The sequence below is a fragment of the Oncorhynchus mykiss genome, chromosome 25 (genome assembly GCF_057628025.1).
Source record: "Oncorhynchus mykiss isolate SJ-2025 chromosome 25, ASM5762802v1, whole genome shotgun sequence".
Lineage (NCBI taxonomy): Eukaryota > Metazoa > Chordata > Actinopteri > Salmoniformes > Salmonidae > Oncorhynchus > Oncorhynchus mykiss.
Genome location: NC_143046.1, coordinates 89225577 through 89244478, shown reverse-complemented (window position 1 = coordinate 89244478; position 18902 = coordinate 89225577). Strand labels below are relative to the sequence as shown.

Genomic DNA, 18902 nt, shown 5'->3' with positions numbered 1-18902 from the left:
GGTTAAAACCGAAATAATATGTTAGATATTTATATACGGGCATTGAAAGGGTAACGTTCAATGGTGCATTGTGGTCAATGTCGTTTTTATAATAATCATAACTGATATCTTTACCATCTTTCAGATTAATTATTGTTTTCATCTAAGGGGGAATATGTAGACTAGTATTTTACAAACTAAATAGCAGTTATTAGATTCAACTTCAACTTTTTCGTTTTTTTTAATTTTCTTTAAAACATAATAAATAAATTTAAAAAATTAAAAAATCAACGATTCATGTGGGGAAAGAAAACTACAATCCCAGGTTCCATTGAACGAGCATCTGTGACACACCCATCCACCTACATACACTTCACCATAAAGTTTAACATCTCAGATCAGCTGTGTGGTCGCTGGAGCACAGAGCCATGATGGAACAGCAGTGAGGAAAATCAACGAGAGAGAGAGGATCCGTGTCATGATGGTGCTCGTCCTGATTGTCGCAGGTCTTGTGGTTGTCGCGCTGCTCATGGTTTTATTCGCACCCTACATTAGGTAAGAATGAGCGGCGTATGTTCCAGGCTATAGCCGATGCATCATCCGTTACTATGCTTGGCATCATTGTCAGGCTACCGAAAAACGAAGAGATTGTGACAGGCAATTGGGTCGCTAAATTAATCGACATCAGTGTTGATGATTACATTAAAAAAAAAAACGATTTCTCTGCAATAATAAAGCCCAAAGAAACACATTTTCCTCCCCATAACGAAGACAACCTTCTTCAGTACAATATTAATTTGTTGTTGTTTGGATTAAAGGCTCAAAATGCACTGTCAATTGAATGTGATCCAATTGTGAATTATTGGCATCTCATATTGCCTTAATTAGTCGGACAATGATTGTCATTGTCAGGCGACCAGTACCGCTGAATAATGCAGATGAGTAGGCTCGAGCGCTATCATATTAATGAATATGCATAAGAAGCGTTGCGCGCGTGGTTGGAGTTAAATTATGTTCCGCGAGCCATTGGTTAATCGGTAGCGAGCCAGGTTTTGTGGTGTAACTGTTGGACGAGTTAATGTTTGATCATTGTTGCCAGATTGATCCTTGTATATTGAGAAACCAATATGTTTAATGTTAAATCGTAAATAAAAGTAATAAATAATAAATTCCCCCAAAAATGTTTTTATACAATTTTAACCAGTAATCTCTTTTCTGTGTAGCCTGGGAGGTGCATCCAAAATGACTATTCCCTATATCGATCCCTGGTCGACAGTAGAGCTCTATGATCCCTGGTCGACAGTAGAGCTCTATGATCCCTGGTCAACAGTAGAGCTCTATGATCCCTGGTCGACAGTAGAGCTCTATGACCCCTGGTCGACAGTAGAGCTCTATGATCCCTGGTCAACAGTAGAGCTCTATGATCCCTGGTCGACAGTAGAGCTCTATGACCCCTGGTCGACAGTAGAGCTCTATGACCCCTGGTCGACAGTAGAGCTCTATGACCCCTGGTCGACAGTAGAGCTCTATGACCCCTGGTCGACAGTAGAGCTCTATGACCCCTGGTCGACAGTAGAGCTCTATGACCCCTGGTCGACAGTAGAGCTCTATGACCCCTGGTCGACAGTAGAGCTCTATGACCCCTGGTCGACAGTAGAGCTCTATGACCCCTGGTCGACAGTAGAGCTCTATGACCCCTGGTCGACAGTAGAGCTCTATGACCCCTGGTCGACAGTAGAGCTCTATGACCCCTGGTCGACAGTAGAGCTCTATGACCCCTGGTCGACAGTAGAGCTCTATGACCCCTGGTCGACAGTAGAGCTCTATGACCCCTGGTCGACAGTAGAGCTCTATGATCCCTGGTCGACAGTAGAGCTCTAATGGCCCTGCTCAAAAATAGAGATCAATGATCCCTGGTCGACAGTAGAGCTCTATGATCCCTGGTCGACAGTAGAGCTCTATGATCCCTGGTCGACAGTATAGCTCTATGATCCCTGGTCGACAGTATAGCTCTATGATCCCTGGTCGACAGTATAGCTCAATGATCCCTGGTCGACAGTATAGCTCAATGATCCCTGGTCGACAGTATAGCTCAATGATCCCTGGTCGACAGTATAGCTCAATGATCCCTGGTCGACAGTATAGCTCAATGATCCCTGGTTGACCGTAGAGCTCTATGACCCCTGGTTGACCGTAGAGCTCTATGATCCCTGGTCGACAGTAGAGCTCTATGGGCCCTGGTCAACCGTAGAGCTCCATGGGCCGTGGTCAACAGTAGAGCCCTATGATCCCTGGTCAACAGTAGAGCCCTATGATCCCTGGCCAACAGAAGAGCTCTATATGGAGAATAGGGAGCCATTTTGTAACGCGGTCTGTGTGGACTTTTCACAATGTGCCAGTGCCAACCTTACCAACGTAGACAGAACAGCTACATACGTTGGATTTGAGATAATAACACCGATATATTTCCTGTCTGTCCAGGAAATACTCTGCAGGTGGAACATGTATGTCTATGGCCCGGTTGGACGGGAAGACGGTCCTGATTACTGGAGCCAACACTGGTATTGGGAAGGAGACTGCCCTGGACCTGGCTATCAGAGGTGACTAACTGACACATACAGGGTCATATCCTGATAGTCATACATGGTGTGGAGTCTATTCCTTGTCTCCTTTCCTTGCCTCCTTACATTCATCATCACACAGATATTGCCAGCCGGTGGAGATTAAGTAAAGAAACAGGCTCAAATGGAACCTTTTCCTTATTTAGTGCACTACTCTGGGCCCTGTTCCTTATTTAGTGCACTACTCTGGGCCCTGTTCCTTATTTAGTGCACTACTCTGGGCCCTGTTCCTTATTTAGTGCACTACTCTGGGCCCTGTTCCTTATTTAGTGCACTACTCTGGGCCCTTTTCCTTATTTAGTGCACTACTCTGGGCCCTGTTCCTTATTTAGTGCACTACTCTGGGCCCTGTTCCTTATTTAGTGCACTACTCTGGGCCCTTTTCCTTATTTAGTGCACTACTCTGGGCCCTGTTCCTTATTTAGTGCACTACTCTGGGCCCTGTTCCTTAGTTAGTGCACTACTCTGGGCCCTGTTCCTTATTTAGTGCACTACTCTGGGCCCTGTTCCTTATTTAGTGCACTACTCTGGGCCCTTTTCCTTATTTAGTGCACTACTCTTCCCTGTTCCTTATTTAGTGCACTACTCTGGGCCCTTTCTTATTTAGTGCACTACTCTGGGCCCTGTTCCTTATTTAGTGCACTACTCTGGGCCCGGTTCCTTATTTAGTGCACTACTCTGGGCCCGGTTCCTTATTTAGTGCACTACTCTGGGCCCGGTTCCTTATTTAGTGCACTACTCTGGGCCCTTTCTTATTTAGTGCACTACTCTGGGCCCTTTTCCTTATTTAGTGCACTACTCTGGGCCATGTTCCTTATTTAGTGCACTACTCTGGGCCCTTTTCCTTATTTAGTGCACTCCTCTGGGCCCTTTTCCTTATTTAGTGCACTACTCTGGGCCCGGTTCCTTATTTAGTGCACTACTCTGGGCCCTTTTCCTTATTTAGTGCACTACTCTGGGCCCTTTCTTATTGAGTGCACTACTCTGGGCCCGGTTCCTTATTTAGTGCACTACTCCGGGCCCGGTTCCTTATTGAGTGCACTACTCTGGGCCCGGTTCCTTATTTAGTGCACTACTCTGGGCCCTTTTCCTTATTTAGTGCACTACTCTGGGCCCGGTTCCTTATTTAGTGCACTACTCTGGGCCCTTTTCCTTATTTAGTGCACTACACTGGGCCCTGTTCCTTATTTAGTGTACTACTCTGGGCCCTGTTCCTTATTTAGTGCACTACTCCGGGCCCGGTTCCTTATTTAGTGCACTACTCTGGGCCCGGTTCCTTATTTAGTGCACTACTCTGGGCCCTTTTCCTTATTTAGTGCACTACTCTGGGCCCGGTTCCTTATTTAGTGCACTACTCTGGGCCCTTTTCCTTATTTAGTGCACTACACTGGGCCCTGTTCCTTATTTAGTGTACTACTCTGGGCCCTGTTCCTTATTTAGTGCACTACTCTGGGCCCTTTCTTATTTAGTGCACTACTCTGGGCCCTGTTCCTTATTTAGTGCACTACTCTGGGCCCTTTCTTATTTAGTGCACTACTCTGGGCCCTGTTCCTTATTTAGTGCACTACTCTGGGCCCTGTTCCTTATTTAGTGCACTACTCTGGCCCCGGTTCCTTATTTAGTGCACTACTCTGGCCCCGGTTCCTTATTTAGTGTACTACTCTGGGCCCTGTTCCTTATTTAGTGTACTACTCTGGGCCCTGTTCCTTATTTAGTGCACTACTCTGGGCCCTTTCTTATTTAGTGCACTACTCTGGGCCCTGTTCCTTATTTAGTGCACTACTCTGGGCCCTTTTCCTTATTTAGTGCACTACTCTGGCCCCGGTTCCTTATTTAGTGTACTACTCTGGGCCCTGTTCCTTAGTTAGTGCACTACTCTGGGCCCTTGGTCAACAGTAATGCATATAGTCCCATTTGGTACGCACACCTGGTCTTCATCCTAATAGTAATTCATAGTGTGGCCTCATTACTCTCCTTACCTCCTTTCCTTACCTCCTTTCCTTACCTCCTTTCCTTCAAGACCTCAACAATAACGATAGAAGGATGTAAAGGAAGAGGAGAAGTGGTCTTTTAAAAAGGAACACTGTGTCATCTATGCTGATTTATTGGTTATTGATTATTGTCTTTTGCCAGGTGCGAGGGTGATCATGGCTTGCAGAGATGTGGAGAAGGGTGAGGAGGCTGCAGCATCGATACGACGCATCTACTCTAAGGCAAACGTAGAGGTCCGAGAGCTAGACCTGGCTGATACCAGCTCCATACGGGCCTTCGCTCAACGCTTACTCAGAGGTCAACCTACTACTTCAGATGCTTCTCAAATAGCACCCTATTCCCTTTGTAGTGCGCTACTTTTGACCAGGGCCCATAGAGCTCTAAAAACGGTGGCATTTGGGGCGCAAGCCATGTGACCTTTACATTTGGGGCGCAGGCCTTGTGACCTTTACATTTGGGGCGCAAGCCATGTGACCTTTACATTTGGGGCGCAGGCCTTGTGACCTTTACATTTGGGGCGCAGGCCTTGTGACCTTTACATTTGGGGCGCAGGCCTTGTGACCTTTACATTTGGGGCGCAGGCCTTGTGACCTTTACATTTGGGGCGCAGGCCTTGTGACCTTTACATTTGGGGCGCAGGCCTTGTGACCTTTACATTTGGGGCGCAGGCCTTGTGACCTTTACATTTGGGGCGCAAGCCATGTGACCTTTACATTTGGGGCGCAGGCCTTGTGACCTTTACATTTGGGGCGCAGGCCTTGTGACCTTTACATTTGGGGCGCAGGCCTTGTGACCTTTACATTTGGGGCGCAGGCCTTGTGACCTTTACATTTGGGGCGCAGGCCTTGTGACCTTTACATTTGGGGCGCAGGCCTTGTGACCTTTACATTTGGGGCGCAGGCCTTGTGACCTTTACATTTGGGGCGCAGGCCTTGTGACCTTTACATTTGGGGCGCAGGCCTTGTGACCTTTACATTTGGGGCGCAGGCCATGTGACCTTTACAGGCCATGTGACCTTTACATTTGGGGCGCAGGCCATGTGACCTTTACATGTTATTACAATATTATGACAGTATTTATTAGTTATTAGCAAGCACTCATTATTACAGTATTTATTATTCATAATTTAATTAGCTCTCATTATGTGTTTACTCCTCTGTTAAAAACTGTATAATATTGGCTCTGACCCCCTGTAGAGGTCGACCACCTCCACATCCTGATCAACAATGCTGGGGTCATGATGTGTCCTTACGTGAAGACCAACGACGGCTTCGAGATGCAGCTGGGGGTCAACCACCTGGGTGAGACCGAGACTCTGATGTCATGGGTGGGATCCGAAACCAAGGACTCCGACGGGAGAAATAGTAAAGAACGTCTAGCCGCTCGAGAGCACCCTTACCTGCCGATCTATAAATTACGTCTCCGTAATCTAGCACGGGATGGGATGATCATCTGAATCAGGGTTAGTTTGTCAGCTTGGGTTAAAGAGGAGCGATTACGATAAATCTAGACTTGGTTTCATCTAACTTTAGCCTGCAGATTTGAAATGTGCTGAGAGAAGAGCAGTGTACCGTCTAGCCATACTCCCAAGTACTTGTATGAGGTGACTACCTCAAGCTCTAAACCCTCAGAGGTAGTAATCACACCTGTGGGGAGAGGGGTATTCTTCTTACCAAACCACATGACCTTTGTTTTGGAGGTGTTCAGAACAAGGTTAAGGGCAGAGAAAGCTTGTTGGACAGTAAGAAAGCTTTGTTGTAGAGCGTTTAACACAAAATCCGGGGAGGGGCCAGCTGAGGATAAATCTGTCTCATCTGCATATACATGGATGAGAGAGCTTCCTATTGCCTGAGCTATGTTGTTGATGTAAATTGAGAAGAGCGTTGGGCCTAGGATCGAGCCTTGGGGTACTGCCTTGGTGACAGGCAGTGGCTGCCCTCTTTGAGAGAGGTAGTTGGCAAACCAGGCCAACGACCCCTCAGAGACACCAATACTGGAATGATCACAAAGATGGAATGGTCTACCGTATCAACAGCTTTGCCCAAGTCAATAAAAATAGCAGCACAACATTGCTTAGAATAAAGGGCCATGGTGACATCATTGAGGACCTTTTAAGGTTGCAGTGACACATCCATAACCTGAGTGGAAACCAGATTGCATACCAGACAGAATACTACAGACATTAAGAAAGCCAGTCGGTTGATTATTGACAAGTTTTTGCAACACTTTTGATAAACAGGGCAAAATATAAATAGACCTGTAACAGTTAGGGTCAGCTTGACCTCCCCCTTTAAATACAGGATGAACTGTGGCTGCCTTCCAAGCAATGGGAACCTCCCCAGAGAGGAGAGACGGGCGATTATAGGGGCAACAACCTTGAAGAAAAAAGGGTTTTCGGGGTCAAGTTTAAGGAGCTCCTTTAGCACCTCGGACTCAGTGACTGCCTGCAGGGAGAAACCTGGGCAGGGGAACAAGAGGGAGAAGCATGGGGATTAGTCGCATTAGAAGGGGTGGGAGATGAGGAAATGTTGGACGAGCAAGGAGGCATGGCTGAGTCAAATAGGAATCCTGACTTAATGAAGTGGTGATTTAAAGAGCTCAGCCATGTGCTTCTTGTCAGTAACAACCACAACATTAAGGGACATGGGCAGTAGATACCTATAAGGATTATTTTTTGAGGAAAACATTGAGGACAGTAGCCTTTTCTGGGTGTTTGGAGTCATACCTTGTGGGATTGGTAATAATCTGAGAAATGTTGGGAGTCCCATTGCTTTAGGATTTGGTCAGCTGGGAGACAACCGAGCACTGAAGGTGACCCTTGGTAAAGATTGCCACGCCCCCACTTTCTGACAAAGCAACTGATTGTGTTGTTGTTTACTCCTGATAGGTCACTTCCTGTTGACGTACCTCCTGATTGGTCTGCTGAAGCGCAGTGCTCCGGCCCGTATCGTCGTGGTTTCCTCTCTGGCTCATAACGTTGGCTGGATCCGCTTCCATGACCTGCTCAGCCAGGGCAGCTACAACAGCGGCCTCGCATACTGCCAGAGCAAGTTGGCCAACCTTCTGTTCGCTAGGGAGCTGGCCCGCAGACTCAAAGGTAGGCTGGGGGAGGGGGAGAGGGAGAGAGATAATGGCAACCTGCCACATTTGTTGTATAATGGATCAGAAAATACCGAAGAGAAACTGAGGTAAAGAGTTTTGGTGAGAAAACACATACACAAAATACATGATCAGAAAGGCAAAATGACAGTTGTGAAGTTACTTAGCAACATAGGGTGATCTAAAACGTTCTCACACAGAAGGTGATCTTGAAGAAACACTGTCCCCCATGGTAACACTTCCTACCTCCCTCCCCAGGTTCCAGTGTGACTGTGAACTCTGTCCACCCTGGGTTGGTGCGCTCGGAGCTGGTACGCCACTCCACCATCCTGTCTCTGCTGTTCTCTCTGTTCTCCTTGTTCCTGAAGAGCCCTCGGGACGGGGCCCAGACATCCATCTACTGCGCTGTGGCAGAGGAGCTGCACTCTCTCACCGGGAAACACTTCAGGTGAGGTAGAGATTATGCTACAGTATGTAGCACATTTAGTCCCTGACCCAGGTTAGATTCAAAACAATTCAGGTGAGGTAGAGATTATGCTACAGTATGTAGCACATTTAGTCCCTGACCCAGGTTAGATTCAAAACAATTCAGGTGAGGTAGAGATTATGCTACAGTATGTAGCACATTCAGTCCCTGACCCAGGTTAGATTCAAAACAATAATAATAATAATAATAATAATAATAATAATAATAATAATAATAATAATAATAATAATAATAATAATAATAATAATAATAATTCTAATAAATGCAGTTGAACAATGGATGAAGATATTCCACTTTTTTTTGAATTTTTATCATCTGTCAGATATCGACTGAATTATAGCAATTATGGAATTAAAGCGTTGGGATTCAGGTTTTCAATTAATTGTAAAATTTCAAATTTTGTTTTCTTAGAATGCACTCATATATACATTTTCTAATGATATCAAGCATTTTTAAAATTTATGTTTGTGTTAAAATCAAGAAAATGGTGCTTACTTTGCATATTTTTAATAGATTAACATAAATGGGTGGATCAGTGCCGCAACAATCCGAGAACGTGCCTCACTAATTACTGTTATCACATTCTGTTGCTTAATTCAATAAGTGTGTCCAATAGCAGGATATCCTTGGATTTAAAGTCAACAAGCTTGGCTCTAGATTATACCAGTGGAGGCTCCTCAGGAGGTCCATCCTACTCACAGAATTTCCAAAAAATTGTGAAATGTTTGTTTTTTGAAGTTATTGTTTTTATATGAAACTATACTAAATATATACCTGTCACCAAATAACTGATTAAAACATACTGTTTTTCAATAAGGTCTACAGTAGCCTCAACAGCACCCTCTAGGGTAGCACCATGGTGTAGCCGGAGGACAGCTAGTTTCCGTCCTCCTCTGGGTACATTGACTTCAATTCAAAACCTAGGAGGCTCATGGTTTTTACACCCTTCCATAGACTTACACAGTAATTATGACAACTTCTAGAGGACGTCCTCCAACCTATCAGAGCTCTTGCAGCATGAACTGACATGTTGTCCACCCAATCAAAGGATCAGAGGATTAATCTAGTTCTGAAAGCATACGCTACAGCTAGCTAGCACTGCAGTGCATAAAATGTGGTGAGTAGTTGACTCAAAGAGAGAAAGACAATAGTTGAACAGTTTTGAACAAATTATATTAAAAAATTAAGGAGAAGCAGCAGAGAGATTTATATTTGGTGCATTTTTCACTTACTTAGCTAGCTAATTTAGCCTACTCAACAACCTACCCAAACAGAGGAATGCCATGTATGTTAGCTAGCTAATTTTGCCTACTCAACAACCTGACCAAACAGAGAGGAATGTCATGTATGTTAGCTAGCTAATTTAGCCTACTCAACAACCTGACCAAACAGAGAGGAATGTCATGTATGTTAGCTAGCTAATTTAGCCTACTCAACAACCTGACCAAACAGAGAGGAATGGCATGTATGTTAGCTAGCTAATTTTGCCTACTCAACAACCTGACCAAACAGAGAGGAATGGCATGTATGTTAGCTAGCTAATTTTGCCTACTCAACAACCTGACCAAACAGAGAGGAATGGCATGTATGTTAGCTAGCTAGCTAAGGCTATCCAACATTCAAACTCTTCCAAGATTTTGGAAGATTCCGGATTTATTACTTCATTGCCACCGGGGCCTGCCGGTGTAACTGCTAAGATGCTTGCTGTACACTACCACTTGATTGTACTCATGAATTGGATTGTGGGTTTACTAACATGTTCTAGTTTGTTGACTATGACGTTAGCTAATATGGCGACAACAATGTAGGCTGTGTGTAGAGGTTAGCGGTTATGGTATGAAGGTTTTGACTTGGAGAGGTTTTTTTTTCGCCTGGTCACAGACAACTGTTGTGTTGTGCACTGAAGTCCACAAGCAAAGGGGAAAACGTGAGAGGAGGACTTTACACGCACACACATACAATCGTCATTTACGCTGCTGCTACTCTGTTTATTCTATTCATCTAATAATATTTATTATTATTATCTTGACTCCTAGGTACCGTATCCCTATAAATACATATCTACCTCCATCACACCAGTATCCCTGCACATTGTAAATATTGTCTTGGAACTGACCCTCTTACTTTCTCGTGTGTTTTTGTTCTATCTCATGTTTATTTTAGTACTATATTGACTACTGTTGGGTTTAGAGCTAAGCAAGAAAGGCATTTCACTGTACTTGTGCACGTGACACATTGTAATCTAATGTGAATCTCAGTTAATTATCTGGGAATCTACCCGGTTTGCTGGGATGCTCTCTCTCTCTCTCTCAAGGCTAAAGTAATAAATAAATTCTCATTTCAATTACTTAGTATCTCTCAAATTCGATACTAAGTCATTTTGAAGAAGAGACTTAATTGTTATTTAGTCTAATTAGTCATTTTGAAGAAGAGACTTAATTGTTATTTAGTCTAATTAGTCATTTTTTATGCATCTGGACAGACCATGTAATGGTGGCTGCCATTCATTCACCGGTTCCATCCATCGATGTGATTGACAGTTCTTTGGTAGCCTAAAGCACTGCTGTTTCTGAATACCAGAGCATGTAAGCAGGTGAGGGAGGAGCAGAGCCTTTTAAAAAGGTTGTCTGCCTTCTCTCTGGCTCTAATTTGGCCGTGGTACTGCTCAGCTAAAAGCTTTGGTCATGCTCTGCCTAGAATATGTTGTTTCCATGATCGCTATTATTTTAATTAGGCCTATTTCGTTGTAATATTTATCCTACCACACCCACAGTAGACTATAGTCTACCATTAGGATATGTAGTTTCTATTTTGAAGGACTTCAAAATGTATTAACAGATGTTTTAGGTAGACGATATATAGGCTATACTGTAAAATGAATTAACGGATGTTTTAGGTAGACGATATATAGGCTATACTGTAAAATGTATTAACAGATGTTTTAGGTAGACAATATATAGGCTATACTGTAAAATGTATTAACAGATGTTTTAGGTAGACGATATATAGGCTATACTGTAAAATGTATTAACAGATGTTTTAGGTAGACGATATATAGGCTATACTGTAAAATATATTAACAGATGTTTTAGGTAGACGATATATAGGCTATACTGTAAAATGTATTAACGGATGTTTTAGGTAGACTATATATAGGCTATACTGTAAAATGTATTAAAGGATGTTTTAGGTAGACGATATATAGGCTATACTGTAAAATGTATTTTAGTTATTCTGTGAATAGAAACACCATAATATAAATCCCCAATAAAGTTAAAATATCAGAACTAAATCCGTTAATAATAAAAGGCCAGTATCATCATCTTATTTTCATAAATAAAAGGGACTAAATCATCTCGAACTGCAGCTGTGAAATGATTTGCGCGTTGAGAGTGGGAAATGCGCTCTAAAAACTAATTTATTATTATTACGAAGATACGTGACAACTGTAATTCCATAAAGTAATATTAGTGGGAATAAAGCCATAATATAAACAAGATAAAGGAATATATTTTGAAAAGCTTAAAATTGAAAAATATATTGATATGAAGCTGCTAACATGTGTGGATGCTTTTTCTAAACAAAAAATATATTACATTTAAGTAAGGCCTTACCTCCTTACTTCATTTGCACATAGTGTGTATACATTTTTCTATTGGGTTATTGACTGTACGTTTGTTTTACTCCGTGTGTAACTCTGTGTTGTTGTTTGTGTCGAACTGCTTTGCTTTATCTTGGCCAGGTCGCAGTTGTAAATAAGAACTTGTTCTCAGCTGTCCTACCTGGTTACATTTAAAAAAAAGTACCGTACAGAGTTCAGCAGGACAGTGTCACAAGGCTACATCATCATCAAAGGCCTACACGTCACCGCTGCTGGAGGGCAAAACACAGTTGTCCTTGATTGTGAACTAAATGGAGAATGACATGTGTGCGACGAGGTAAAAACCAACGGTTTTCATTCAATATAATTAATTTGGGGACGTAGGCAGCGGGTGAGTTTCAAGTTTGGAGACGTAAATTTCCACCATAAAAAAATGCACCTTTTATAATAAAGCATTCCATGCATCATCACACTTGCAGACTTACGTAAGAGAGACTACTATTCGTGATGAGTAGATTTAGGCTAATAATATAACTCAATCACTGTTCGCAAAAAAAGACGGTTCAACGCATGGCTGAGCGCGTAAAGAGGAGAGCCCGAGGCAATAGGCTAGCCTGTATCATATCTCCTTTCTATGCACGGGATAAATTAGGCCTTTTTTTATAAACATTTAATGCAATTCTACTACACTTTATATGTCTGGAGACATTTGGCAGACTCTTTTTTTTTTTTTATACGACAAATTACGACATTGTCCATATACTAGGCATACAAGAAGGGGAGACACATTGAATTATTACCTCCGTCTAAACTGGATGAGGAAATTGTAAATATATATATATATATATATATTTACAATTTACTCATCCATTTCCTCATATATATAAATACGTTTAGAAAAGCTTTTGTGGCAATGACCAAACATTGATAAAATGTGAATATCCGCAGCGCGCACTCACCTGGGATATGGCGAAATTGTTCCGCTGGTCCCAATAACATAGTTGTTGTTGTTTGCTTAATTAAGTTGAGCATTTTGATAACTAAAATACGAATTTGAGTATTTTCATTGTCTTATATTTACAGCAATAGCCATTTGGTTTCCAAACTATGTTTTCCCGCGATTTGTATGTTGCACTAATGTGATATCAACTTTTCTCTGACAGCTGCAACTCAACAATCATCTATTTGGTATTTGCAGCTCGCGTTGTCTTTCCTTTCCTTCCGGCTGTAGGCAATGCGATTTAAAACAATCCACAACTTATTTTTTATTTTTTTAAATAAGCATTTCGCAACACATAACATCTGCTAAAACATGTGTATGTGACCAATACAGTTTGATTTGATCCTGTGGCCAAATCATGCTTTAGCAGCCTATTTGGAATGAATTGTATTTCTGTATAGACAGGAGTAGGATCATTAGGCTATATACTTTTGGCAATTTAATGTAAATTTACTTTAGGGAAAGCGTTCTCTACGTGTAGGGTGGGAATGTTATATCATAAGGGAATTGCTTAGATGGCACTTATTGGTAGGACTAGTTATGTCATGCGCAGAAGTAGCCTAAACTTAGTTAAAATATCAATCGCCAATAAATGAATGCACTTCAGAGTTAATAGGCTTGTTTATGCTGAAAGTGAACAACATACCTTTTTATTAGCCTCCCAGAGTCACCTACAGAAAGAGGTTGGTGAGAGGCCTTCAATTTAAAGGTTTAACTTTTTATAGCCTACAGTCCTACAATAACAGGGGGGGGGGGATGTAGAGAGTAAACTTTCATGATGACGCTTCGTTTAATCATTGAAGTGTTTGCTAATGGTTTAGTGAAACATAAGGAAGCTTATCCGATGTTCAATAACACCGATGACAAACTATTAATTTGATAAGGGAGAACCGTGGGTAATGGATGGATTTGGCGGACAAATCCTCCCATTGCAGGGATCGGCTTGCTGTGGCAGTTTTCTAGCCTCGTGCAGCAGTTAAAATAACAAACTATTATTGCTGGACTATTCTGCGCAGGCTAACGCGGACTGATTAGGCTATGTTAAACACTTCAAACTATAGTCAAAAGCCACCTACTGGGCGAAAACATTTCTGAGATGCGCGCAGATTATTTGGACAATAATGTTGTGTGGAGTCGTTTAACAAATGTCTGATTCTGTTTTTGGTGTTACGATAACGTTACATATTTATCAAACCATATTTATGAAACCGAGCAGAGATCTTCATGCCTTCTGCCAAACCTCGCCCTGTCCATTCAGGGATTTAGATCAGTAAACCGTATTTTAAGGATGGCAGATTACCGGTGTGGAGCTGTTTTTAAAAAAAAAATGCGTCAGTAATGTGTGTTCTCTTTTGGTGGTATCACCATTGTGGATGCCCTTGGTGAGCCGTCAGTTGGATTACAGCCCGAAGCGGTTCTGTAGGGGATTGTAGCGAGTCTATTTATTGAATGCCTGATCAACCAGTTGCCTGAGTACTTCAGTCTTATAGATAGATAGTGTAGTCGTGTACAGTAGCAGCGCCTAGTCAAAACGCGTTGCAGTTGTGCATCCTGATATTCAGGCTGATTTGCATACATCTAATGTAAATATAAAAGCAACATGCAACCGAGTTAATTCATTAGGCCCTAATCTATGGATTTCACATGACTGGGCAGGGGCACCACCATGGGTGGGCCTGAGAGGGCATAGGCCCACCCACTGGGGAGCCAGGTGCAGCCAATCAGAATGAGTTTCACCACAAAAGGGCTTTTTTTTTTTTTTTTTTACAGACAGAAATACTCCTCAATTTCATCAGCTGTCCAGGTGGCTGGTTTCAGATGATCCCGCAGGTGAAGAAGCCGGATGTGGAGGGCCTGGGTTGGCATGGTTACTTGTGGTCTTCTGATGTGAGTCCGATTGGACATACTGCCAAATTCTCTAAAACAACATTGGAGGTGGCTTATGGTAGAAAATGTACATTCAATTCTCTGGCAACAGCTCAGGTAGACATTCCTCCAGTCAGCATGCCATTGCACGCTCCCTCAACTTGAGACATCTGTGGCATTGTGTTGTGACAAAACTGAACATTTTAGTGGCCTTTCTATTGTCCCCAGCACAAGGTGCACCTGTGTTATGGATACAAGTATCCTGTGTGTATTTATTTTCTCTCCTTCTGCCCTAGTCACAGGTGTCGCCAATCAGCAGACACACATGCTCCTTTTCCCTTACCCAATCACATCCATTTTCCCTTACCCAATCACATCCCCTTTCCCTTACCCAATCACATCCCCTTTCCCTTACCCAATGACATCCCCTTTCCCTTCTTTTAAAAACCCAGTCAGTTGGTTTCCCAAACTCTGTCTCTCTCTTGTTTTTGCTCCTACACGTCACATTTGTCTGTCATTATGTATTGTTGTGGTTTATGACTGTTTGTTGGTGTGAAAAGGGGATACCAAGCCAAGTCACCCATGGGAAAACACTGTCTAAGTACCCTAGTTAGAACTGGGCGGACCACCCGCCGTATTTTATTGGTTAGTTAGCTAGCTGTGTTTGAAATAAACCCAACGTGTTTGACGGTAGGTTTAAGTTGTCTGTGGATTTCTTTTAGTTGTGATTTGCATGAGATATGTTTACGGGTCTCGTTTCCATCCCCCCCCCCCCCCCCCCCCCCCCCCCAGACTGCAGGGCCATAGGGGTTCGTAACAACCTGTGTAATGATCATGCTGTTTAATCAACTTCTTGATATGTTCACACGGATTATCTTGGCAAAGGAGAAATGCTCACTAACAGGGAGGTAAACACATTTTTGTGCACAACATTTGTTTTGAGAAATAAGCTTTTTTTTTGTGCATCTAGAACATTTCTGGGATCTTTTATTTCAGCTCATGAAACCAACACTTAACATGTTGCGTTTTAGATTTTTGTCCAGTATAGTTCACCAAGCTTTATTTCACCGTACTTGGCAGTCGAGTTGTTTCGTTTCTCTAATCGAACACAGAATAATAGCACAATGGACACTAGAATCCACACATTGGAGCAGCTTCATATCCATATATATATTTCAATTTGAAGCTTTTCAAAATATATTCCTTTATCTTGTTTATATATGGCTTTATTCCCACTAATATTACTTTATGGAATTACAGTTGTCACGTATCTTCGTAATAATAATAATTAGTTTGTAGAGCGCATTTCCCACTCTCAACGCCCAAATCATTTCACAGCTGCAGTTCGAGATGATTTAGTCCCTTTTATTTATGAAAATAAGATGATGATACTGGCCTTTTATTATTAACGGATTTAGTTCTGATATTTTAACTTTATTGGAGATTTATATTATGGTGTTTCTATTCACAGAATAACTCAAATACATTTTACAGTATAGCCTATATATTGTCTACCAAAAACATCCGTTAATTCATTTTACAGTATAGCCTATATATTGTCTACCTAAAACATCTGTTAATATATTTTACAGTATAGCCTATATATTGTCTACCTAAAACATCCGTTAATTCATTTTACAGTATAGCCTATATATCGTCTACCAAAAACATCCGTTAATTCATTTTACAGTATAGCCTATATATCGTCTACCTAAAACATCTGTTAATACATTTTGAAGTCCTTCAAAACAGAAACTACATATCCTAATGGTAGACTACTGTGGGTGTGGTAGGATACATATTACAACGAAATAGGCCTAATTAAAAGAATAGCGATCATGGAAACAACATATTCTAGGCAGAGCATGACCAAAGCTTTTAGCTGAGCAGTACCACAGCCAAATTAGAGCCAGAGAGAAGGCAGACAACCTTTTAAAAAGGCTCTGCTCCTCCCTCACCTGCTTACATGCTCTGGTATTCAGAAACAGCAGTGCTTTAGGCTACCAAAGAACTGTCAATCACATCGATGGATGGAACCGGTGAATGAATGGCAGCCACCATTACATGGTCTGTCCAGATGCATAAAAAATGACTAATTAGACTAAATAACAATTAAGTCTCTTCTTCAAAATGACTAATTAGACTAAATAACAATTAAGTCTCTTCTTCAAAATGACTAATTAGACTAAATAACAATTAAGTCTCTTCTTCAAAATGACTAATTAGACTAAATAACAATTAAGTCTCTTCTTCAAAATGACTAATTAGACTAAATAATATGTTTTTGCGTTTCAGGGCTACTGTAAAATCTCAGTGACCATATAATAACCATGCCCTCTAACAGTGACTGTATAATAACCATGCCCCCTATCTCTCTCTCCCAGTGACTATATAATAACCATGCCCCCTATCTCTCTCTCCCAGTGACTGTATAATAACCATGCCCTCTATCTCTCTCCCAGTGACTGTATAATAACCATGCCCCCTATCTCTCTCTCCCAGTGACTATATAATAACCATGCCCCCTATCTCTCTCTCCCAGTGACTATATAATAACCATGCCCTCTATCTCTCTCCCAGTGACTATATAATAACCATGCCCTCTCTCTCCCAGTGACTATATAATAACCATGCCCTCTATCTCTCTCCCAGTGACTATATAATAACCATGCCCTCTCTCTCCCAGTGACTATATAATAACCATGCCCTCTATCTCTCTCCCAGTGACTATATAACCATTGCCCCCTATCTCTCTCTCCCAGTGACTATATAATAACCATGCCCCCTATCTCTCTCTCCCAGTGACTGTATAATAACCATGCCCTCTATCTCTCTCCCAGTGACTGTATAATAACCATGCCCTCTATCTCTCTCCCAGTGACTGTATAATAACCATGCCCTCTATCTCTCTCCCAGTGACTGTATAATAACCATGCCCTCTATCTCTCTCCCAGTGACTATATAATAACCATGCCCCCTATCTCTTTCTGTGACTATATAACCATTGCCCCCTATCTCTCTCTCCCAGTGACTGCGCCCCAGCCTCCGTGGCCCCCCAGGGGAGGAACGAGGAGACGGCCAGGAAGCTGTGGGACGCCAGCAGTGAACTCCTGGGCATCGTCTGGGACCACTGATCTGAACCACCCTCTATCATTAAAACACTGGCCGCAACCCCAACGCCCTGTAAAGGCACTACTTTTGACCAGGGCCCACAACCTTGTTCCAAATGGTTACAGCAAGAGCCGGCAGTAGCCCACAGGGCTGCGGTAGAAAGTGGTGCACTATAAAGAGGATAGGGTGCCATTGTGGATGCATCCCATGTTCTCTAATGAGTACATATTTAGCCTTATCATTTCATGACGTTACGTAATCTCAAACCACAGTTAACCCACTTGAATAATAACCATAGAGGTATTCAGATACCAGGGTGTAACCAGGTCTAGCCAGGGTGTAACCAGGTCTAGCCAGGGTGTAACCAGGTCTAGCCAGGGTATATTATAAACCAGCTGATTCAGTTTGTTTTGTATCATATTATAAATGGGGTTCCAAAATTCCTGTAACTTTTCACAAAATGCCCGTTTTCCGGAATTAAAGCAAAACATCCAGGATTTCGGGAAAATTGGGGGAATTTGGGGAGTTACAGGAATTTGACAAATTATCCTCCATGTGGATTCATCTTTGTTTTGAACCTTTCCACTCTAGGCTTGATTTTTTTTCCCCCTCAGCATTGTTAAGCTACCGAGATGTCTTTTATACAAATGTGAAACATGCCTTTTTTAGTACATTTTAGGGTTTTAATAACAATCAGGAAATCCTGAATCCTCTCCAACCAGTATTTCTGGAGAAGAAGAAAAAAAACAGGGCATTCTGGGAAAATGTGACACCCAAACTACATAGCAGTCATGTCAGGAGTTTAATGTTCACATCTGTAAATAAATCTAATATTACTAGCTACTATTTGTTTATGTTTAGTAATTGTGTCGCACACAACAGAGGAGGCTGGTTGGAGGAGCTATAGGAGGATAGGCACATTGTAATGGCTTTTATTTTAAACTGCATTGTTGATTAAGGGCTCGTAAATCAGCATTTCACTGTAATGTTTACACCTGTTGTATTCGGCACAGGTGACTAATAACATTTGAATGGAATTCATTGGAACAGAGTCAAACATGTGGTTTCCATGTGTTTGATACGGTTCCATTCATTCCATTACAACGAGCACGTCCTCCTATATCTACTCCCACCAGCCTCCTCCAA

The 18902-nt window shown here is 42.1% G+C and overlaps 1 protein-coding gene across 4 annotated transcripts; it reads left to right on the top strand.

Annotated features, from left to right (window-relative positions):
- Positions 1 to 303: 303 nt before the first annotated feature.
- LOC110506003 (retinol dehydrogenase 12) lies at positions 304 to 18597 on the top strand. Of its 4 annotated transcripts, XR_016492075.1 has the most exons (8): positions 325 to 534; positions 2461 to 2579; positions 4734 to 4889; positions 5789 to 5893; positions 7480 to 7689; positions 7950 to 8139; positions 14550 to 14666; positions 17674 to 18597. XR_016492075.1 is itself a non-coding variant. In XM_090221390.1 (7 exons), the coding sequence occupies exons 1-7, from the start codon at positions 458 to 460 to the stop codon at positions 17777 to 17779; spliced, it is 963 nt and encodes a 320-aa protein (XP_090077516.1). In that variant the 5' UTR covers positions 304 to 457; the 3' UTR covers positions 17780 to 18597. The 4 variants fall into 4 exon arrangements, 3 of the variants coding, with proteins under 3 accessions (XP_090077516.1, XP_090077517.1, XP_090077518.1); XM_090221390.1 differs by lacking the exon at positions 14550 to 14666 and having other exon boundaries at positions 304 to 534; XM_090221391.1 differs by lacking the exon at positions 14550 to 14666 and having other exon boundaries at positions 4734 to 4772.
- The last annotated feature ends 305 nt before the right edge of the window (positions 18598 to 18902 follow it).

Excerpts from the sequence above, each read along its gene's own strand:
- LOC110506003 (XM_090221390.1), top strand. The coding sequence starts at position 458 with ATGATGGTGCTCGTCCTGATTGTCGCAGGTCTTGTGGTTGTCGCGCTG. Across the intron at positions 2,580-4,733 it reads CCTGGACCTGGCTATCAGAG|GTGCGAGGGTGATCATGGCT; the intron begins GTGACTAACTGA and ends GTCTTTTGCCAG. Across the intron at positions 4,890-5,788 it reads CGCTCAACGCTTACTCAGAG|AGGTCGACCACCTCCACATC; the intron begins GTCAACCTACTA and ends GACCCCCTGTAG.